Source organism: Streptopelia decaocto (assembly GCF_964273445.1).
Source record: "Streptopelia decaocto genome assembly, chromosome: 3".
Classification (NCBI taxonomy): Eukaryota; Metazoa; Chordata; class Aves; order Columbiformes; family Columbidae; genus Streptopelia; species Streptopelia decaocto.
The window spans coordinates 53,127,870-53,152,554 of NC_138656.1; the positions used below are offsets into that span (position 1 = coordinate 53,127,870).

Here is a 24,685-nt window from a genome sequence, read left to right on the forward strand (position 1 = left end):
TCCCCTTGAGTCCATCCCCTTCTGTGGCCCCCCTGGTATGTGAGTTCCCTCGTTATCTCGGAGCTGCCTCCTGGTACTTGTTTATCCAGGCCTTTCTCAGGAGCTGCCTCCTGAGACTGTGAGACTTGTTTATGCAGGCCTTTCCCAGGCAATACCTTCTCACCCACCCTTGCTCAGCTCATGCTAACTGAGGCCTACTCATGCTAACTAGAAGAGATCCTCTCCGTAGAGAGGGTCTCATGCCCTTTCTCTCTTGGCCATTCTACAACAGGAGGCCTGCCTCAGTCTTCGGGAATGAGGTTTTGTTTGCCTGAGCAAGCCAGATTAATCATTTCAGATTGCAGAAGTGTGAAATGGGAGAAGTTGATGCCAAGACTCATCTATTATTGCTTTTGACATGCAGCATCTCCAATGCCGCAGGATCTACTTGTGACTCAGACGTGGGCCGTGGTCAGTCGGGGAAGGTATTCTGGGCCTGCAAGTAATTTGGAATGACACTGGGACTTCCACTGTGTTCTGGCTCTGCTGGAAGAGTTGACCAGCAGCACATTGTCCTTCCTGTAGGTGCTTCTTGGTGCTGCTCCTTCCAGGTGGTGACACATTGTCATGAAGTACATTTGAATCTTTTAACTGCAGAAGCCGTGATGGAGATTCAGTCCCTTTGAGTTCCTCTGAGCATGTGGAGCAAGAGCATCTCAGAGCCAGCTCATCAGTAACAAGTGTGTGGGTAACAGTCCAGCAGAACTGGCCTGTTTTACAAATTATAATGCAGTTACAGCTATAAACAACCTTTACTTCATACTGTAATTGACTCATAAAGTGCCTGTGCACAGTGCAGTGGGAAAGAAAAGCATGCTGGAGACATGAAAATAAGATCTGAAACTACTGAAGGGAGCCTGAAGTAACGGGCAGGAGAGCAAACTGAAACACAGTATGACAGATCCTTGGCAATGGTGAAACAGTGACTTGTTGCACTAGCTGTAGCCTGATAGATAGCCAACCACAACAGGTACAAAAGGGTTAAACCTTAATGTGAAGAAAGACAAGTGCATACAGAGGAATGAATTATTTAGTCCACCACTCACCACAATCAAATCCAATATTATTAGCTCCCAGGGTGAATTTATGAATTTGTGAATATTGCATTGGAAGGATGGAAGCTACTGTAAGGTAGTTAGGTTACTTAAGGGAACACCAGTGCCATGATGTATTATAAAAAGTTTTAAAACCAGGCTTAGCTACTTAATATCTCTCACTTTGTAAGTATCCAATATAAACATGTGTGTTGGATGTGATAGGATTTACTACTTAAACAGAGAATAACTGTGCCAGTGTGTTCTAAGCACATCACAGAGTGTGCAAAACCCTGGGCTCAGGAGGAAAAACAGCAGTTTTAAGCTTTACAGTTCCAAGATACATATACATATAATGTGAAGCTGCTCTGGAGTTAAAATCTGGCTTGCACAAATTCTGCAGCTTAAGGGTTTTTTGATGTTGCATGGAGAACCTTCCAGTGCAAAACTCGGTAATTAAAGTGACACCAAAATTCTTAACCTAGCTTTATTCATGGTAGTTCCCTCAACAAATGCCAGCGTCAGTGAACCATGTCCTTGTATCATTTATCTCCTTTATCTTGTTATGAGATAGGTGCATATCAGTAAGACGATTTGATAATGTGATGAACTTTACAAGTAAGAGATGAAAATACCGCTTTTCACAAGAACACTAGTGAGGGTCTTCATGTCCTTTTTCTGTTCCAATCTGCATACACTCATGTAGGGTAAAAAAGAAGAAGAGTGGCTTTGTTATGCACCCCTCTCTATACCAGCAACAGTCCTATATGCTTTGATTCTTCTAAATGCCATCCTGAGATATATTATAAAAAGGGATGTCTGCAAAATATAAAGGATAACTGCTCCAATTTTGCTGGTACTAAGGTGATAAGGTGACAAGATAAAGCACTGTGTCTAGTTTTGGTCCCGAAGAGGTGAACAAGTTGCAAACTGCAGAGGAAAGCAAGAAAAGTGAAGAGGAGGTTGAAAAGCATGCTGTGTTAAGAAAGGGTGAAAGGAAAATATTTGGTTAAGCAGTTACGTGTTTGGTAGGGTGCTTCCCTCTCACCTCCTTCACCCCTGAGGAGCTGGAGCTGCCATCCCTTGCACACAGCGAGTGTTGCCAAGTGATGAAATCCAAGAGTCCTGCTCATGTGCTCATACCTCTGGAGGCTGCCCGACATCAGTGACCACCTGAAACTGCTGAGTGAATTGAGCATCTGCTCTTTACCAATCCATTTGTCTCTTTGAGTACATGTGCTGAATTTGAACGTTGCTGTGACTTCACATACCTGAAATACACCTGGTTCTGCGCTCTCTTTGGCAGGGAATCTTGTGCAGCAGATTGCAGAAGTAGAGTTTTGCCCAGCTGCGAGTGGCTGTTGTAGGAAGATAAATGAGATGTAAGGTATAAAAACAGGAAAACAAAATTTGCTGACAGGATGCATCCAAAACTGAAAGCTTGTTCTTTCACCTTTTCTTCATAATTTTCCCAGGTTGCTATTGATATTATTGTAATTCCAATTTGCTATATGTATATCCATATTATCTTGTAATAGGACCTGATCTGAGAATTAACAGGGAGATTTTACTATGCTTTGGACTGAGCTCTTTTTAGATTTGCAAGGGTGCAGTACTTCTTCATAGAATAATTATTGGAAATTTTGATGTTGGCTCTTCGGATCTGTTTTGTGGGATGCATCAGGAACCATTAGCTTTGGCAGACACTTCATAGTAATGCTTTTCTTTAGTTTTAATAAGTTTGAGGACTATGTCTACAACCAGCCTCCTTTTGCTTCTTGTGCTGCCTGCTTATGTTTTCAATTTTGGTACTTAAGGATGTTGAATCATTAGAGAACAGATTTTAACTTATTCTTCCAAATGTATCAGCTGCCACACAGATGAAATGCATTGTTTGTGGTGGGGGGTGGAGGAAGTCATCCTTTTTCAATTAAATTAGTTGCTTAATGAAAATTTAACAGAAGAATCTTCTGTTTCTTCTTCTGCCTTCTTTTCAGCTCTCCACTGAAGTTGTATGGCTTTCAAACTTTGAAAACAAACAAACTTCATCCTTACCGTTCTTGCAGTTTTTAGTGTATTTTGAGTGACCCACAGAGAAAATCATGCTGTCTGGTCTGCTTTAGAGTTGGTGCGTTCCAGAAGCTTGTCTCTATTCCATGGCACTGCAGTCCACACATGGATCTCAACATAACTGATCTGTGTGGTTTGGCTGGGGAAGAAGGAGGCTAACTAGTGATTTATTTTGTTTTCTCTCTTTTTCATCTTTCAGTCATGTTTTCTGCTGGCTTATCTCTGTGATAGCAATTTTTCATTAAGTTACTATTTGTTTGGAATGAGATTTTGTGCAGCAGTTCCTGAAGTTAGGTTTTGAATATGTTATCTCTTAGTGGCCTTTGTGTTTGTCTTTCAATAAGCCATGGCATGCTTGTGACAAACTTTAATTAAAAAATAGGCATCCGATGGATCTAAGAAGATATCAGAGCTAATGGCTGAACTATATGATCTGTCTTCATGAAACACACAATGCAAGAATGGGTATTCTCTGGAAATGGTAGAAGATGAGCTACAAATGAAATGCATGGTGGATAAGAAAATTCTGGAATTTGTTGGTGTATCAGGCTGTGGCAGAAATTCTTCAGGCACAAGGATGTGCCTTCTAACATCCCATATACAATATGCAGTATCTGGAGGAGGAGGAGAGATCCTGGAGAGAACTACTGATGGTGGTCAGGTTTGTGGGTGCCTAACGAGCATCTTCCAGCATTCATGAGCCAAATGGGACATTGTTTTGACCTAATAAGCCATTTTTTAATTTTAATAATTCTGTCTGAGTTGGACAGGAAGAAAAATTGAGAGTTTGTGAGATGTGTGGTGTCAGCAAATGTTTCATTGCTCACAAGACCTGACCAGTTTTGTCTGTGTTGTTTGGGCTCATTCACATGAAAAAACATGGAACATTATGGGATCAGAGGTTAGTGTCTGCACAGAAAGGGGAAGCCAGGTCTGGCACCTACGTCTGGCCCCTCTCATGAATAGGGACAGGGGACAGTCGGTCACAGGCAGAAGTTGTGGAAATAATAGATTGCTTTCTGGGAATGTGTATCTCTGCTATGAGTTATTTGTCCAGGCAATTGTACCTGGGCTGTGAGATTGTTTGCAAATTGACAAAATTATACTGGATTTGGCACAGTTAAAGTGGAATTATTTAGTCCTTTGAATGGATCCCTAAATTGTTGACACTGCAAGTAATTATCCAGTCTGATTTTTTTTAAATGATGCAAAGGTTCACCTGGATACAAAGCCACTACTGAAGATGGAAGCTCCAGTTTTTGTCAGGCTGAGAAATGGTTCCCCTCCTGACACGGGCAGACCTGCCCACAGAGCTGCTTGAGCAGTTTTCATCCATAATGCAAATGCATTTTGGCATAAACTTGCCTTTTCTTCTCCTTGTTTTCATTTGCAATGGTTCTTGACCTCTTTAACTGTGGAACAGCAAAAAAAACCCACCTCAGTTTAAACTGACAAGTAAATTGCTATATAACTTTCTAAAACCCTTGGAGAGAGCTGTTGTAATTATACCACGGGTTTTGCTTTTTTTTACAGCTGTGAGTACTAATTCATATAACTCCAAAGTGAATTACATGTTTGATTTGTTTATATTACCTCTGGGTGTTGATGCAGTGCTTAGTAAAGTCACTCTAATTATTTTGTGGTTATTGTTACATGAATATCATGCTACCAGAGCGTCACCTCAGCAGTCAGTCAGTCTACATGATACATATTCTTAGTGTCAAATAAAATGTAATCCAATTAGCATTTTTGTAAATCTCCAACTGCTGTTTGCTGTTTCTGCTAATATAGAGCCTTCCTTTAAAGTGCCTCCTCTGTCATCATCTCTTACACTGTCTGAGTCTTGCTATTATGTGTATTGTGAGGGTTAAAAGTGCCTCTCTGAAAAAGTTTTGTCTCTTGTTTACTTTGCCTGATACAAACTCCAGTTTCTAGAAAAAGTATTTATTTTTCTAAGAAATTAATTAGACACTTTCTAAAATGTGGAAAGCAGATTTACAGCGTCCAAAGAGAATTGGTCACATTAAACAAATACTTGCTTTTGCACCAAAAGCCTGTGTACTGCGTGGCTTCGTGTATTGGGCACGCTCCCTGGTCCATTGAGGTGTGCGAGTGGAATGGTGACGTAAACAGATGAAACATGAGCAAACCTTCAGCAACATTTCCCTAAAGGTAACAAAACCACAACCAGCAGCGCTGCAAGTGAAGTTTTGATTACTGTTAATGCTTGTGTTCTTCTGAAGTGAGCTTTTAGCTTAGCCTTTATCTTGAATCTTGTCTGATTTTACCTAAGTGCATTCAGATGTTTACTGAATCGAGGCATTGATATATTGGCCTCCATTAAGCTAAACAGTTGTCTGAAAATAATAGCCCTTTATTTCAGTTTTCTCTATCTGCAGTGAGTATTTGGTTATGGTTGGGTTTTTTTTGAGGGTTGCTATGGTTATTGTCTGTGTGCTACACAGGAAGGTGGATCCCAAAAACAAAGGTGAGAACTGGCCAAACTTGTTTTTTAGCTGGTGAAGTTGTTTGCATTTAGAATAGAGACCTTACAAAGACCTGGTTTAATTTTATTTCCTTTTTAAAGAATGGTATTAATAAGATTGATCCAAAGTTACCAGATAATTAAGCCAGGGATTTAATTAGAACTTGAATGGGTGCAGCAGAATTCCACTTGAAATGAGTGAAGTACGAGTGAAGAAAAAGTTTTGCTCCCTATATTGCAAAATGTACCTCTACTATGAAAATCAAAGCCGTTAATAATTATAAAGCACTTTTAAACATTTACATAGTCCTACGAAGACTTATCATTTATCACATTTCCAGGATGCTAAGTGAACACATGCTGTATGTGCTCTTGCTTATTCACTTGCACTTGTCTGCATCTACTTCATATTTCTCTTGAAGACTTTTGCATACCTGGACAGCAAAATACACAAAAAGTGTTTGACCAAAGGAGAAGCTCCTGTTCCACAAGTTACAGTCTTGTTGTGTGGAGGGCCATGGTAAATGCTGATGTTGGTTTTTGTCATGCGAAGAAATGAATCAAAAAGGGGATGATCCAGAAAACAGTTTGTGTGTTCTTGAATAGGAAAAACTTTCAATATGGTGTCCCTGGTGGTATAATAAACAAAATGTGTTCACCTGTTAACTTTGCAGACATCACTAGCAGTTGTTTTGGGAAAGGTTCACTACAGCTGTAACATAGAGATGTTACATTCATCACCTGTGGAGTTTTCTAATCATTGAGGCTGGGATTTTGCATTTCCTAGGAAGCAAGGCTTCTGAAGGAAAGATTGATAAGGAATAAGGGGGCTAGATTTCTTGTAGAAAACTCTATGAAAAACATTACAAAATAGTAAGACTTACTGTGTTTTGTGGGTGTTATCTGAGCCAAATCAGCAGATGTGATATCCTGGAACTTGGAAAACCAAGGCTGTGAACACCAAATACCTACACCTTCCCCAGGTAATCTGGAGAATGACGGCTTCCGTGTTTATGTTGCAGTGAAGGGTATCCTAAACACTGCAGCTCGTAACAGTAGTAATGTTCTTTTGGTCTTGAAATGTAATGCTGATAGCAAAGTGCCAGTATGTTCCCATTATACATAAGGGAATCCAGGAATCTAGATTTTTTTCTTTTTCTTTCTTTCTTTGTTTTATTTTTTTTTCCTCTGTATTCCCTCCTCTCTTCCCTTTTTCCTTTTATTTTTTTCCTTTTTTTTTTTCCTTTTATTTTGTTTTTCTTTTTTTGTTGTTGTTGTTGTTTGTTGGTTGGTTGGTTGGGTTTTGTTCTAGTTTTCAGTCTTATTTGAAAGTAATCTGAAGGGTTGCCCAAGGAATAATTTTTCTTCCCTGATGAAGACCTGTTACAGTGAGAAGTGCCAGAAGCCCATATGCCTCATTTGACTGCTTGTGTGCTAGAAATCCTTCTGCTGGGAGACTGTGATTGCATCAACAGCAAAAGTAACTACAAGTTGACATGCAATCACTTTGGCACATCAGCCATTCTTTGTGCTGAACAAATGTCGCCTGAAACTGGGGCCCCATGTCAGGAAATATTTTGTGTCCTTTGTCTTAAATAGAAAAATGAGCTTTCCATAAGTGAGTGCCATCGCTGTGGGTGAAACTGCGAGCTCCTGACTCAGCCAATGTAAAAGGCTTGAAAACATTCCTCTTGGCCTATATTATCAAATGCTGCTGCTGTATGCTATACATCAAATACCTGTCTAGTGCAACAATGTGACTTCAGAATGCCTTTTACTGGAAGAATAGCCAGTGGGCATTGTCCAGGAACAAAACAAAGCTGGATCCAGTGCACTTCAAGATAGTGAATTCCCACTTGCTTGTTCTAGTTATCCAGGGAGGAGAGCATGGCACAAGAGTTGGCATGGGCTGGAGACCCTTCCTGGTGGGCAGGTTGGATGTGGCTGTTGTGCTCTGAGGTTTAGTGAGCTTTACCTGTATAGATGTGACCAGACTGTGCCAGCTGGCATCCAGGCCACCTGTGGCCCCTGGCGTAGTTTATTCCACCAGAACATACCTAGCCAGTGGCATGATTTGTTCTCCGAGTCTTTTTGGAAGATTCTTATTTATGTTTGAAATTGAAAGAATTGATTAATTTCAGCTCTATACAACTGGTTGGTTGTTGTTTTGTGGGTTATCTTCTTTTTAAACTGAAGTTTCACAATTCAAGCATTCCTCTTGCATTATGTCAACTTCACTTTGAGTTGCCAAACTGTAGTGCAAATTCACTCCTCTTCATTCTTTGTATGGGAGGTGTCACTAGAGCTGACAATTTGCATTGCAGTTACAAGCAAAAAGCTTAAGACCTTCATCATCTTCACTAGAAAACATCAGCAGTTGTTTAGTGTTTGTGGAGTAGCTACCGATCTGCATTGTTACCTTAAGCTGGATCATGGGGGGGAAATCTCAGCATGCCATCTCCTGAGCCATGTGTTTCTATTCTGAAGAGCTTGTAGCTTGCTGTTGGAAGTGAATTCTCCTGACCTGGGTAGGGTCCTAGGAATTCTCCTTTATGTATCTGTTGGTTTATGGTCAAAATATTCTGTGATTCAAAGGTACACAGAAACAAAAATACCAATATTCTGACTCTATTTTTTTCAATTTTTATTTAGGTACTTCCTTTCCCCAGCCAGGTGGTCTACAACAGAGTTGGAAAGTGTGGGAGTCGAACTGTGGTTTTGCTTTTGAGAATTTTATCAGAGAAACATGGATTCAACCTGGTTACGTCTGACATCCATAACAAAACAAGACTGACCAAAAATGAACAGGCAAGTGTCATCTTAGATCCTGTTTTCTTATTATATTTGTGAAACTGCAAAACAAGGGCCTGTGCTAGCAGAAATCACATTGAAAAGGTGTACTGCTACTTTGACCTGAGTAATCAGCCAGAATTCATCCTCCTCCAAGTGGCTTCAGTTAATATGAGAAATGGATGGTATAGCCAAGAACAACATCATGTGGAACTAACCAGAAAAACTACCTTCCAGTGAGCCAGCTCTTGAATTTAGTCAGCAAAGCAGTTAGTCCAGCAGAGAGGCAAGCAGGGTTAGTACAAGTGAAGGTAGGTGCTAACAGTTTCTGGGACCTGTATTAATGTATCTACAGGGCACAGCCATTTATCATATAAGCAGGCCAGCTTATTCAGACCTGGCTTGGATCTCTTTAAGCAGAGCAGGAGTAAATAATAGCTAACGGGTTGGGGTTTTTTTCTCACTTTCTTAATTCACTTCTAGTAACCACATGCTTCAGAAACTTGTTTCCCAGGGCCACATTAACTCATGTTGCTATAATCTGACATGTCCTTGATCCTATCTCAGCCTCTTGCTCATCTGCCTTTTTCATGTTATTGCACAACCCTTGCTAAATCAAGTAAAAATACCACATGAAAAGGGACACCCTTTTTCATGTTCCCTTAAAGCTGTAGAAGGCTTTGCTTTTGCAGCTTTCATTCCACAAAAGATCCTGTTTCCAAATTCCTTTGTATTTAGAGTAAGCATCTGCCCTCTGTGAGTATCACTGCCATCAGTGGGTATTGGTGCAAGTAATATAAAAAACCTCAGACTCCAAAGTGTACAGATATAGTCAGAGGCCATAGACTTGACTTGCACACATTACCCACAGCTGCTATTTTGATCTGCTGATCAGGTAAATGTCTCAATAACTGCCTGCGTCACTTCTAGGAATAGCAGTCTTAAAACCACAAAAGGATGTCTGCGATGAGGAAAATACAGACGTGCGCCTGCCAGTGGCATTGTGCTGTGATTGGGGGTGATTTATTTTTAGACTGTTTATGAGCATAAGATTGTTACTTTAGATACAGCAGTTCATGGAAATCTGGGAGCATGTATTGCTCCTGGAGGTCCGACCTTCATCCCTTCCAAGGTGGCCACGAGGGTGCTGCCAGCAGCGGGCTCACCTAACCCTACCCAGCACTTGAATTCAGCCCAAGGCAGGAAACAGCTAGCCAGGGCTGTCACACCAGCCCAAAGGCTTCTGTGCACAGCTGGGTGTGACACCCTAGAGAAAGGCTGTGGAGGACGCCAGTGTCTCCCCCACTGCCCCTGTCTGTGGCTGAGGGAAGGGACAGAGCCCTGGGCTACAGCTGCTGCAGCATCCCTCTGTGTATCCCACCGGCAGCACCACAGAGCCTGGGGAGTTCACAAAAAGGTCCCATTGAGTCTGGGTCAAACTATAATGTGCTACAGAGTCTACCTGGTTACTTTTCCTGCTTAACTGTTGGATGTGAGATAGAGGATTTCTGTGGGTATACCTACTTTTGTGTTTTGGGTTGTTTGGGTTTTGTTTTGACTATGTCCTCCATTGAGTTTCATTGCTGATGGGGAGACACATCATAAAACGAAAAAACCTTTCAGGCATTAATAATTACTGGCTCTTACCCTCATCATCCGCTTTGTTTCAGTTCTGTTCTGCCTTTCTCAGCTAGGCAGATTGTCCTTTGTTAAACATGATACAAGATCACGTCTCAGTAGTCCTCCGTGCTTTAGTCCAGCGTCTTAAGATGCTCCTCCAGAGAGGCCCAGACTTGTTTTTCATGCAACAAGTAAACTGACAAAGGATAAATATCTGCATTACTTTTTGTACTCCAGAAACTGTTAGGTTACTGGACAGCAAATGTACTGGAACACAGATGGTGCTGGAAGTATTGCTATAGAGCTGATGTTTAGCTGATTGCCCTGCTATAACTTGAGTCTCTTTAATTTATGACTTATTGCCATAGCTACAATAGGTTCATGATTTAATGAGTGCTTTTACTGAAAAGTGCCTTTAATCACCAGGAAACATGCCTGGAAACAGTTACTGTTCTGTCATTCAGGGTATTTTTAGTTGTCTTCTTGTTTTTTATGATCAGAATATGAAAAAATTCTTTCTCTCACCTTTGATGCAGTGTACACAAGAGGAAGTTAAGAGAATGAATGGCCTCAGGCTCCAGGTAGTGAACAAGAGAAAAGAGAGCTGGGCTGGGCTATATGTTCCCAGTGTGAGCATGGGCTTCTCGCTCTTGATGATATATCTCTCTTCCTTCCATCACTTGTCTGTCCTGTGTTTGGTTAAAGCCCTGATCAAGCCAAGACTTTTCTGTAAATATTTAGCTTATGCAGTCTGCTGTTGTTAAATAAATTTAAGCACGTAGGTGTTCTTAATGACTGCAGAGATTGCACATAACTAGAATCCTTACTCTCATTGCCTTTTCCAGTCTCCTTCCTACTAAGAAATTTTCCTGAATTCTGTGTGCCTGCAAGCAATTAGAAGTGCAGCCTTTGAACATCCTATGGGCATAAGGGAGTGAGTTCTGGAAGGAAATGTATTAATTTGTGCCTTACGGTTTGCTATAATATTTCTGAGTAAATTAAATACAGAAAATAATATGTAGTATTCATGTATACAAAGTCAGTCTAGTTGATGGTGGCTTTAAAATGGCATATTAACTACTGCAAAATGACTTCTTCCTCACCCCTGGCTTCTTCTTCCACCCCCATTTTTCTGCATTTGGAGTAGTAAGAATGAGTATGCTTATAGGTGTACAAATACCAATCACATATGGGAGTGACTGATAGTTTATCCTCATATTGTTTCCTTCCAGCACTAATCCTTATGGCTGCGCAGCCAGCTTTATATATAATTCCACTTTAACACACTAAAAATCCATCACTAATTTTTCTTAAATGCTTTAAAAGAGAGAAGATTGGTCTTAGCAGCTTGGGGAGCTGAAGTAATTCTTGAAACTATTCCAAATTTTTGAGAGCTGAAAATGAAGACCTAGTCTCATTCCTGTGAGTTGTTTATGGAAATGAATACCGAGATGAAAGTGATATACAAAATACCTGTAGATACTTGTGCCTCCTGGACCCTACATGCCTTCAGTAGAGACTGAAAACAGTATAAAATGGTAAAGAACTTACAAGAAAGACAGAGACTTTATTTTTTTGTCCTGTTTGTATCAGTGTTAGTGGAGACCATATTGTCATCCAGCTGACCTCACCAGAAAATCCCAGTTGCCTTACCATTTTTATATATTTTGACCTCAAATTCTCCCAGTGAAACACAGCAGCTTAAAAAAACTAGTAATGTTTTGGCTGTTGTCTGGGTGAGATTATTATCTGAACGTTCCTTTTTTTCCCAGCAGAATTTACCTATTGCAAATCTCCAACCAAACAGAACTGCTCTGAGCAGTCAGTGTCGGGGGCTGGCCGATTCCAGAAGAGGGAAAGAAGGTGTCCTCTCTTGCAAGCCCAAGTTGAGTTTTTGTGCAGGGACAATGCCATGGCTGGAGCAAAGCCATCTCTCCACGTTTCTCCCCTTTTGGGGAGGGCCTTGTGTCTCTCAGTGTCTCTCAGAGTCATTTCACTGTGCCATCTGCTGGGTTGTTATTTGCAATGCAGCAATGGCTGAGTACAAATACACAGATTTTGCCGAGCCATTATGGTTTCTTCGGTATGGCCAACTGAGATCCCACAGTGGTGGGGTGGGACAGCAGACAAGGAAGAATCGTTCCTCTTGGAGTATTGCCTCTTGGTGCTTTTGCTCAGGTGGGCTTTACAATTCAAAAATAGCTTGTGCTTTACAGGATTTTTCTGTGCATCTGGTCTTCCTTAAAGGTCCTGTTTAAAAGTCAATGCAGAAAATGGATTTTAGAGAAAAATTTAGAATAAAAGCTTAAGCAAGGAGCCACAGTGACAGAAAGATTTACACTAGGGGGCAAATCAGCATTTAGACTAAAAGCTCTGTTCCTTACAGTGAATTGCTGTTTGAGGGGGAGGGGGTGGAATGACAGCAAATGTGTGTTGACTGCACCACAGAGGTCTTTGCTACTGCTTGCTGTGGTTTATCATCTCTGCAGACTCCTGCCGTGCAGTGTACGTGCTCCCCTTTCCTCAGGGAGTGCAGGGCGCCCCGTGATTGTGGTTCGCTTGTGCGTGGTGGGCAAGCTAAGGTGGCTGGGCTGTGCCCTGGGCTGCGCTGGTGGGTGCGGGCTGAGGCTGCCACCCCTCTGCCTCCCCCATATGCTCTTGTGTCCTGGCACTCCCCTCTCCTGGGATCCTGGTTTAGCAGCATTAACTCTCTGGTGCAATGTAATTAATTTCAAAAGCAAATTACTGTTTTTTTCAGTACTGTTTCACACAAATGGCCTAATACCAACACAAGAGATCCAGGCAGCAGCGAAAAAGAGGAATGGTTCCTTGTGTCCTCTTATCCTAGTGGACATGTGCTCCTTTTAGTCTTCCTCTGGATATTTTTACAGATTCTCCCTCCAAACATGGGTGTATTCTGGTTCATACCTCTCTCTTTCATCACTCATTCCATCCAAAGGTGCTTGCTTTCCTCAGCTCTCACCCTTAGCTCACTCTTCCTCTCTGTTAGTCCTCTACGTTAGTCACCTTGTAAAAAAACAAACCAAAAACAAAGGAAAAACAATACAAAACAACAACAAGAGAAGAGACCTTACTCTTCTGGGAGACATTGGAAGATTTCTCTTTGGGGCTTTTTTTTTTTCTTTCCTTTAATATCATCTTAAAAGGAGGGGCAGATCACTAGGTTTTTCTGAACTATATGTTTGGCTTGTTAGGCTGAAATCAGTTCAGCACAGTGGGGTCAGAGAGAGAGACCCATGGGAAGTATGGCCACAATTTGCATGTGGCCATGAGCCATTACAGTTATTTATTTTTCCCTTCTGACATCTGTGTGTTGTTTCTGTTGAGCCTTACTTACCCTTTTGGCAGGGTTTTAAAAAGAATGGCTTTTTCTTGTTTGTTCATATGCACATTGTAGCTTTATCCACATCTGCTTACAAGTCCAGTTGATCATTAAGTGTCTAAATATGAAGGTACTTTAAGTCAAAGCAGAATTCTTTGTCTGCTTTGGACTAAACTAATATCATAGCTCAAGTGGTTGAGTTTGGTAGCAAGAGATTAAAAAAAACAATACAGGAGCCAGATGCTGTCCTGCTCTCTGTGCATCTTTCCAGGCTCCCTTTGCCCCTGAGGCAGAAGGGCCTGTGCCAGTCCAGCACCAGCTTGACACAAGCCTGACACTGACAGCAGGTGAAGTGCAGTGGGAAACATGGTGTTGGTATGATGTGAATCTTCCTGGTGTCAGCCAATCGATCATAGAATCATGGAATAGTTTGGGTTGGAAGGGATTTTCGAAGCTCATCTCGTCCAACCCCCCTGCAATGAGCAGGGACATCATCAACTAGATCAGGTTTCTCAGAGCCTCGTCCAACCTGACCTTGACTGTCTCTAGGGATGGGGCATCTGCCACCTCTCTGGGCAACCTGTTCAGCCCCAGGGTGAGCTGAGGGGCAAGGGAGGCTTCTGTGGTACTTTGTAACACATATGCCCACCCACACATTTATCTAGCAGTATTATATTAGAGCTTCCTGTCTTTTTAAACTCAGTTGGATTACTTTGTATGGGTAGGTTATCTTTATCTCTCCACATTTATACTCTTAGGATACTTTTTCATTTTTTCCAAGATGGAATTACAGTGATGACCATAGCAGCATGAATAGAGTTTTTATCTCACATCAACACCTTCTTTCTGCCATCTTCCTTCCTTTCTTGATGCAGACCTTTTTTTTTGGGGGGGGGGGGAGGGGAGGGGGTTTAAATCACACATCATCTTTCCATCTTTCTGTTTTCCCTTGTTTCTCTTTTCCTTTCATACTGTCTTTCTTTTGGCAGTCTCTTCTTACATTCCATTTCCTTGGGTTTACAGCCTTTCTCAGACCTAATATACCTTGATATACACAGTCTATACCTAGTATAGCTTGAGGTACTCAAACTAGTTAGACAGGAAAAGCCTCATCCTGAGAAAATGAACAAACTGAACTGTTTGCTTCAGTGCTCATCTTAGATGTATGTGTATAAAATTGTTGAAGGCAGAGTGAAAGTAGGGAAAAGCATATTAGTGTGTGCACTTTTTTATTTGGTTCTTGAAGTTAAATGGTGGTAGTTTGTGTAGTCTGAAAGAAGACAGCAGGTTATGTATCCCAGGAAAAATGGCGAATGAAAGATGAATGAGAAACAGTAAAACCTGACACACAGTGTAAAAACCATGGCAAAACGTCAGTATAACAAAACTGGGAAATAGAAGGAGAAAAAAAAAAAAGGTGATGTCACTTAAATGTAGTTTAATATTGGTTATGGCAGGGACATGCTACCATGGTCTTCAAGCTTTTAGTGCAGTAACTCATCACATGCCAGTCATTTTATCTTCACCATGTAACAGGCTGGGCCCCATGTTTTTTCCTTATTTTGTCCATGTCAGCTCTAGCACTCAAGCTTTAGGAAATTTTTTTTAAATTAATGTCTCGTTAATAGTGTTTAAGTTTAGTACATGAATTGATATGACTCAAACAAGAATGTTTGATTCATCTTCTCTTATCTCTTTTTTTTTCCCAGTCATGAATGTCTGTTACTTTCTGTCTTACTTTATACTACTCAGTTTATAAAATCAGTAAACCTATCATTTAAAATGCATTTGTGTTCAGTGTCCATATTATAGGCGGCATTTAAGCCTGGAACAGGAAATCAGAAGATAAATCTTAGGAAGTTAATAGTAAGGAAGCAAAATTATCTGAAACATCTCAACTCTCTAGCATGATCCTCCTGTAGCCACTTTCAGCTTTCGCTAGATCAGGGGCATCAAACTCATTTTCACCGGGGACCACATCAGCCTCACGATTGTCTTCAAAGGGCCAAAAGCAATTTTAGGACTGTACAAATGTAACTACTCCTACATTTAAACAGTCCTATAATTGCATTCTGCCCTCTGAAGGCAACCACGAGGCTGATGTGGCCCCCGATGACAGTGAGTTTGATACCCCGATGTAGGTCATAGCTACAGCTCAGCTTACACAACATAGACATTCATATCCATGGTGTGCAGTCTTCAGTATATGCTGTTTACATTATTCCACTTCAGTGATCTGAAATTAAATCATTTATTAAAAACAAAAAAAAATGGGTGAATGTGCCTGAACTAGAACATGGCATCATCTTCCTAAGATTGCCCATTTAATTTGTAGTGTGAATTTGCTGTAATAGTAAAAGAAATGGAAGTACTGATTCCTGTATTTAAACAGCCTAGTCAATCAGTGCTTTGGCAATGTTGGCCATTTTTATTGTTATATGGTCATTGGCTCAGATCCCATTTTCTTTTACAATTTCAGGCATTTTGCATTTTGGCATTCTGATGTATAGAGCCAGTGTCTTCAGAGGGCAGCTGCCACTTGTAAAGCTCTGGTGCAGATTTAGTTTATGCCTTTCTTTAAACTGATACCCACTTTTGGAAGTTAACAAGCTCCACGATAGCAGGATGGTGTCTGCAGCTTGACCTTTCTTGGTTAGACATGAAGTAGTAGTCATGCTGTCTTGATGACAGTGCTTGGGAGGGATAGTGGGGAAGGAGTCCCTGAGTAATTCAGAGTTGAGAACTACATCATCATATGTTGTTTGAGAGTTATATATGTCTTAAAATGCACATTGACATAACATGGAAAATTTGATTTGTTGATTTTTTTTTAGATGGAATTGATTAAAAACATAAGCACTGCTGAGCAGCCCTATTTATTCACTAGACATGTTCATTTCCTCAACTTCTCAAGGTAAGGCATTTTTTCAGTTAAAAGTCTTTTTCATTTATTTCTATTAATTGTAATGCATAGAACATTTTCCCTTCTTCTTGGCATAGGAGCAATACAATGTACTTGCCCCCCTCCCTTTCCTTCTGGCACTGAAAGTCACATTCCGAAGTTGGAGTTTTTTTCCTGCCCTCTCTTTGCTACAGAACGGTTATGTGCAGTATGTTTGGGAAAAGCCAGGATGCTTTTGCATGTCTTTGCCTCCAAGATGATCTTGGTTTACGATGTTTCCAGCCAACACACATGAGGTGATAACTTGGATCTTTAAACTGTGCACTCATGTTTTAACAGTGGCAGCACACTTTTGTGAATGTTTCATCTCTGCATAGCCTAATACGAGACTGAAAACTCCACTGAGTTCATTAATTTTGTACCTGCAATGACTCTTCACCAATTTAACCAATTTAATTTTGTTCTGACAAAACAGTCCCCCTTCCACAGGATGTAGAAGTATTTATAAGCCACACAAACAGATTATGCTCTGTGTCATGGGAGTGCAGTCCCTTCTGGCAGCTATTTAAAACTATGCAGCAAGACTCTAGAGACATTTATAGCACAGAATGTGAAGAAAATTGAATTTGGATGAAACTTCTGAGGAATTTTTGGAAGGACACAAATGAGTGATGCCAGATAGCATTTAGCCAGGACACAGAGGTTAAAGCTGACTGCAGATGGTTATTTCCCAGGCTGTAAATTTAATTAGGAAATTATATTCAGGAACTATGCCATCTGTGCCACTAGGCTGGACTCCTCACATTTAGATTAAAAAAAATCTGTAGAAGTGTGAATTTTCTGCAGATCTTTGCAAGAGCTTGCTTAACTTCCCAGCATTTTGTTTACGTGGTAATGTCAGTGGGTGTCCTTTGAATGTATGGCTTCAGACATGGGCAGAGAATGTAGTAAAAAATGAAAATTTGTGAGGGGCTATTGTTTTGGTTTTTTTAGAAAATAGAATATTTGGAGAAATTGGAAATTCACTTGATATATAACTTAACTATGGACATGATTTTGTTACATGACAACAAGAAGAGCTGAACAAAACTTTGATCTTCTATGTTCTCTGTTCTGATTCCATAATGGTTTAATTTCTAATGTATTGTCTTTAAAGAATAAATCTTATTGGGGTGGGACTTCACATATTTGGTAAATCATCTCTTCTCTCAACTGAAATGCAAGATCAAACAGGTAGCCACACCTATGTGTCAAAGGAATGTTTCTTGATTAAACTGATTTTTCAGAGATGGTACACAACATTAGGTACATGACAAAAAGCTGAATATTGTTACCACTTGCTCCTCCCAAGATTCAATTTTTTTTTTTCTATATGGTACCTCCTTGCTACATAGGTAACATGTTTTTTCTGTAGTGTATCCAGGATGTGATATCTCCACATTTTTCTTCCAATACGAATTTGTGAAAATATATAAAAATTATATAAGATGTATAAAAGTATTTGCAGCTTCCTTTCTGGCTGTTCCTTGCAAATGTGAAAACTTTTATTAGGAGGATGCTTGCTTTAGCTGTATAAAAGTGAAAAGGCTGAGTCTTTTAAATGAGATGTCATTGAAGTGCATCAACATTGCTCACTATTGGTTTAGCATTTCCAAGTGTTTTCTGATAAGTTAAACATTTATGAGACTTTTAGTCTATAGTTTCAAAATATATTGGCAGTGTTACATCTAACAGTGAAGTAACATGTTGAATATTTTCTCTCTTCCTTAATTCTAGGGTGATGTTTTTTAAAAAAAATGTATTTCATTGGGGAGTGATTTTGCATAACTTTCATAAATATGATTTAAATACGTTATAAATATTACAGTATTGTGAAAGTGGCTTAGTTTTGCTTGATTTTATTTTTTTGAAACTTTTCCTTTATATATCATCTCTAGTGGATAGCTGAACTCAAATCAGCTATGAAATACGATTCTTCCCATTTGCCTCCGTTTTTCTGCCCGCTCAACGCAGAAGCCATGCAATACTCTAGAAAATAAAAGAATGAGGGTCAAAGTATGGATGTGGTGTTTTCTGGCTGACAACTGAAGACCTCAGGCAGCAGCTTGCTATGAGCAGGCAGTGCAGTAGGAGACAACAGAGTCCTGACTGCAGGCTTAGGGCAGCTTCAGATCCCTGAAAGGCTCAGAGTTCAGCCTGAAGAACCCCACTTTGGTGAAACCCCTTGCTCCTTCCCAAGGGAAGAGATGAGGCTTTTAACATAACATTGTAGCAGAGCTGTTACTGAAAACTGTGAATTTTTGCAGGGGCAGCCATCCTGGGGACTAACGCAGTGAACAAACTCACCTCTCTTGTTTGGTATTTTTCACCTTTGAAACCAAGTTTTGTTTGTGGGAAGACATAAGGAATGCTTTATTCTCCTTCGTTCCTTGCTACTCTTTTGGTTAAGCTTGAAGGTTACTGTTTGGATAGAAACAGTCTCTTCCACTGTCTTGCACTTCTCTGGTTCAGTGCTTTCAAGATCTGTAGGAATTACGTTAAGCCATTTGGAGCATATCACCAAGGTACTGGAGAAGCAGAGAAAATGTAAGCGGAGTCGTGCAAAACAGGAGTCTGCTTTGCTTTTGCTTATAGGTGCTTCTCAGCTTCCCAAACAGCAGTAAGAAAAATAAACTTGACTTTTATTTAACATCACTGATGTGAACAGCAGCAATGACAAATCACTTGGATTTCCCCCATTTGCACGCTGCACCTGCTTATAAACCTGTCAGCACTTAAAGCACTCTGATTATTCAGAAAAGCATCATGGCGTTTACTCATGTTTCCAACTGAAAAAAAAATACTATATTGTCTTTCCAGAAAAAAAATCTCTAGTGTAAGTGAGCTAAGCCTTCCGTGGTGAGTTTGAGCACATGCCTGTTTCTGAGGCACCAGTCGCTTTGCTGAACAAAGTTCTAAAAATGTGAAAATCTCATCCTGACCTGAATGCTTGCCAGGGACATTTTCCCCTTGTTTTTGAACAATGTTTTAAGAGGGCCTGCTGGTTCAGCTGAGTGAATGAATCCTCATTTATTCTCCTACATCTTTGGACTGAGAAAAGATAGCACTGAACTAAAAGACAAAGTAGTGCAAAGAGGCAGACAAAAAGGCAAATGCTGAAAGGACTCATTAAAGCAAATCTTACGTGAATTTTTACAGACATAAATCTAATTAGTTACAGCTTCAAACAGAAGATGGAAAACTAAGGTTCTTGTTCTTCTTTGATGTGAGTGAATTTCTACATAGTGCTTGTCATCACAGGAAAAGCTTTATTCGCAGTGGTTTGCAGCTTCTGTTCCCAGTCTCTCCAGTGCAGCTAGGGCTGGCTTTAGGAGACAACCCAGTACCTCAGAAGGGTGACTGCTCCATCCAGTCCATTTTGGGACCATTTCTTTTGGGGAAGGTGGTTCTGTTTATTGAATTCTCTGTTACTTGTGAATCCTGGGCAAGGCTTTTCATTACAGCTCTGTGGTCACCATCCTGCTCGTTTCATCCTAAATGCTAGACTGACCTCTCCATACCTGGCTTTATTGTAATGACCCTACTTGGAAATGTTCTTACATGCGGAGGCAAACGTTTAGGTGCTTTTTGGTTACATACTGGCTGTTGCTACGGGGGCTAGCACAGCATGGGGTTTTCTTGCTCTTGATGGGAAAAAAGAGTATACTTCTCAGAAGTCTTCTGTGAAAGCATCCAGTCTGCGTTTGAAGGCATGGAGTTACACCAGCTCTGCCACTCCTTGGGCACTTGCTTCCAGTTGTCTGTCAGCTTTACTGTCGAATTATTGTTGCTAATTTCTAATGTGAATTTCTCTGGCTTTTGCTCCTTATTAACTGAAATGACATTTTTGTTCCCTGGTGTTTCTCCCCATGCAACTGTCTTCCACTACTGCCTCCAAACACCTTTCACTATTCCTTTTGATCACAGGTATTCTCAAACCTCTTGCCACAGGTGTTTTCCTCATCCATTTAATAATTCAATGACTCTTCTCCCAAATTTGTCCAGTAGTTCCATAGACTTTAATAACTATATCAATGATCTGGATGAGGTGATTGAGTGCACCCTTAGTAAGCTTGAAGATGACACCAAGTTGGGTGGGAGTGTTGATCTGCTGGAGGGTAGAAGGACCATACAGAGGGGTCTGGACTGGCTGGATCATTGGTCTGAGGCCAATTGTATGAGCTTCAACAAGGCCAAGTGCTGGGTCCTGCACTTGGGTCACAACAACCCCAGGCAGCGCTACAGGCTCAGGGAAGAGTGGCTGGAAAGCTGCCTGGTGGAAAAGGACCTTGGGGTGTGGGTCAGCAGCTGGCTGAACATCAGCCAGCAGTGTGCCCAGGTGGCCAAAAAGGCCAACAGTATCCTGGCTTGTATCAGGAATAGTGTGGCCAGCAGGAATAGAGAAGTGATTGTGTCACTGTACTCAGCACTGGTGAGGCCCCGCCTTGAATCCCGTGTTCAGTTTTGGGCCCCTCATCATAGGAAGGACATGGAAATACTACAGAGCGTGCAGAGTGGTGCAACGAAGCTGGTGAGGGGCCTGGAGCACAAGTCTGATGAGGAGCAGCTGAGGGAAGTGGGGCTGTTTAGCCTGGAGAAAATGAGGCTGAGGGGAGACCTTAGCACTGTCTACAACTACCTGAAAGGAGGTTGAAGCATGGGGGGTGTTGGTCTCTTCTCCCAGGTAACAAGTGATAGGATGAGAGGAAATGGCCTCAAGTTTTGCCAGGGAGGTTTAGGTTGGATATTAGGAAAAAATTATTCACAGAAAGGGTAGTCAGGCATTGGAACAGGTGCCCAGGGAAGTGGTGGAGTCACCATCCCTGAAGGTGTTTAAAAGGCATTTAGACAAGGTTTTTTTCAGCATGGTTTAATGCTAGAGTTAGATTATGGTTGGACTCAATGATCTCAAGGGTCTCTTCCAACCAAAGTGATTCTATGACTTTGTTAAGTATAAGGATCAAAACTGTACTCTGGATCTGCATCAGCTTCACTAATGCTGTATATGATAGACCAAAAAAACAAACAAAACAGAAACAAACAAAAAACCACCATTGCAGTCCTCATACTTACACCTTCTAAAACTACAGTTGTGCCAGAGTGATCTGGGCTTTCGGGGCAAGTTGTTTTTCCAGTGTGTTTCCTAGATCCTTTCCTAGTTACTGTTTACCAGGCTGCCATTTCCTATTATGTAGAAATGGCCTTCACTCCTTATTCTTAAATATGTTATCCAAGGGGAAAAAAAAAATGAGCAACATGATGCATGCAAAATAACTAGCTGCCATCCTCCTGCAATAGATGTTGTGAAGCAGTAAATTCTTAGAATTAAAAACAAGCCCTTGATAGTTTTGTGTTCTCTCAGAATGCTGAGATAATTGACTTATGTTTGAAAAAAACAATAAATCTAAAATTATATATATATATATATACACAACTTCTCACATGCCCAAGGCACTCTAAAAGTTGCCAGTCATAACCTGTGCAGTGGTCTGCAGTGCACAGGGTAGAGGCACCCATCTTCACTTGTGCAGAATTCAGGAGGTTTGGCTCCATGCAGATGTGTGCCCAAAAAGGGCACATTGCAGGACCAGGGTGACAATTGTCATTTATCTTTCTCATATTCCCGTTCCTTTTCAAAGTCAATGTTGCATGTATTTAAAAATAAGTTTGGGAGCCATTAAATTAGTAAAAATACTGATAATTTTTTGTCTCCTTCTGAATTGAAGTTTATATGCTAATGTTCCTGGGAAAAGCTTCCAAAATGTTAGTCAGAAGCAAATATTAAAGTGTCTGTACTGTAAGCAGGTAAATATTTATATGCTGATACATTTGCTAAGATTGCAGGTGTTACTGATAAATCCAAGCAGTACAGGATCTTAGCCTGCAGAGAGACAAAAAGCTATTTTAGGATAGCCGCAGGTTGTTTGCTGTGCTTTATCATAAATGCGGCTTGTCATCTATTTATTTAGCTTGAGAAAAAATGAAGCAGGAAGAAGCTTCAAGTTTGTGGAAAAGCCCCACTTGACCTTTTAGTAGTCTACGGAATTACGTAACCGTAACTGCCTTTGGGCAGCCGGACAAGATGCTCGGCGTTTGCTCCAAGTGTCACAGATTTCAGAGAAGCAGAAAGAATGTTTGCAGGAATGCACAGGGGGATAGTGAAGCCACAGCTTTGGGTCAGGGCGAATCAAGAATGGGAGGAATTGTGTGACTCTCATTTTGGACACAGGAAGGCAGCTTTCCCCTCTCTGACAACAAACTCTTATCTTCAGATCATGCACTCACGGATCCCCGTCTGGGCAGAGCGGGAAGCTTGGCTGCTCCCTCCTGTCTCAGGCTGAATGAACGTTAGAGGGAAACATATAAAAACCTAAAGACGTGTCTCTGTCAGTGAGTGGTAAGTGACTTTTGCGTGTTTAAAGGCTGGTTGATTAGGTCAGGGTAAAGTCATAGGAGGGAGAAGCATTAGAAAGACCACCCAGAGACAGAAGCAGGCTTTTTCATGTCTCACTGGAGCCATGAATTCTTTACTTTCTGCAGTAGTTATAGGCCACTGGGGAATTATCTCCTTTAAAATTTCCTATGATGTGGTAAGGAGATGCAGAGATAAAGCATGGACTCAATTTAATCTTACATTTAATTAGCCCTTATAATTCAGTTCAGTATATCTTATTTGTTCAAAGCTGGGATGAATTATTGCCCAGCATTAGTATGCAAGGAGTCTTTTCTGCGTTGTTGGGCTGCTGCCCTCTTCTTCCTTTCAGCTGCAGTTTAGTATCTGCGGCGTGTTTAGTGTCTGTGCTCGAGGGGAGGGGACAACACTTCCCTTTTAGCATAATTTTCTAAGGAAATAAGACTCATACAGTGCTTCCAGCTATTCTGCGTGTTTTTCCAGCTTCCCCCCATGGCTGCTTTCTAAATAATTTCTAAACCCATTGGCCAGCTTCAAACTAAATTTGGAAGGCCAGCAGGAGACTCTGAGACAACCACGCTGCTGCAGGTACATCTGCTGAAGGGAAAGCCAAGGAAAATGGAACTGCTGGGCCTTATGCTGGGCCACAGCCAGCAGCCACCTCCCTGTGCCCTGCTTGGAGGGCAGCCCCTTGCTTAGAGCATGAAGGATGTGGAGGGATGGTTTTTGGGGAGCAGAGAAAGATATGTTGGATCTTCTGCTTTGGAAGGTGCTTGCCTTTGGTCTCTGGAGGTAACTTAATAAATATTTCTGGTTTTCTGTTGTTCATTAATTAGCAGAGTTAATATATAAGGTTATTGTTGTTCTTGTATCAGCATTACTGATTTTTTTTTTTCTAATATTACTCTTTTAAACAAACATAATGGCCAACAGTAACTAATAAAAATGAGTAAATCAGGCTGCTGCAGTGGCAGACAGTGTCACATGCAATAGTCCTGATAAGTTCAGACATTTTCCTTCAACTCTGACCTGAATTCTGTATTATGAGTAGCACATACTGTATCAAGGCAGAAACAGACAGAGAGAGATTCAGTCTGGATAAGCCCAAAACTAAACTTAGTTTCTCAGTATTGTTCAGCTTTTTTGTTATTCATCAGATTTGTGTTTTTCCTCATGCAGAAGCAGCTTTAAGAATTGCAGTTTAACACAGCACTTTGACACTACAGTGTTCTCGGGCACTGTAAATTGTATCTGTATCCAACAAACAAAAAAGGAGGTACATGGTGAAGAATTAACTTGACTGTGTGTCATGTAAGCTGCATGTTTGAAAGCAGGAGCACACTCTGTGCTGACAGCGCGAAGTTTGAAAGCCTTGTGTCTTAGACTGCTGGTAGTTTGTAAGGGTTGGATGGTGTGTTTGCCATTTTTTTTAATCTTGCTTTGCCATGACTTAATTTATGTATGTGTCTCTGGTCAATTGATTTGGAAATAAAATTTCACTTTTAAATTTTTGCATAGACTGGTAAGAGATCAGTAAATCCAGTGTGATTCTGTGATGGTGTCTTCATTGACTTAAAAACAGAGTCATGGAATATTTGTTGCAACACTCAGATTTATTAGTAACTTGGGGATTCTTGTTTCTCCCTTTCTCTGGATTAAGTAATGCTACACAGGACATAGGTGTCTCGTAGAATATGCCTATGATGTGTTTTAACTGTGCTCCACTAGCTTTTGAAAACAGCATGCTGGGCAAATGCATGGAGCTGGACTAGAGAGATGCTGCAGTGTACTTTCTATGAACAGCAGTGCCTGAGTCAGCTTGCACCGGATCTGTACAGCTCAGCCATGGGAGGGATTGGGCTCTTGGAGTGGCTTATTGAATCAACATCTTGAAACGGTGATTGCAGCCCAGGATTATCTACTAAAGTAGTTTCGTGTTGTGGATTTTTTT

General features: G+C 40.9%; 1 protein-coding gene across 1 annotated transcript in view; it reads left to right on the top strand.

The window, feature by feature from the left end:
- UST (uronyl 2-sulfotransferase) overlaps positions 1-24,685 on the top strand; it is a 171,242-nt gene that overhangs the window by 72,477 nt on the left and 74,080 nt on the right. The window contains exons 3-4 of the mRNA XM_082049239.1: positions 8,281-8,436; positions 16,216-16,295. Of these exons, the coding sequence (XP_081905365.1) occupies positions 8,281-8,436; positions 16,216-16,295 (236 nt within the window). The remainder of the gene's footprint in view (positions 1-8,280; positions 8,437-16,215; positions 16,296-24,685) is intronic.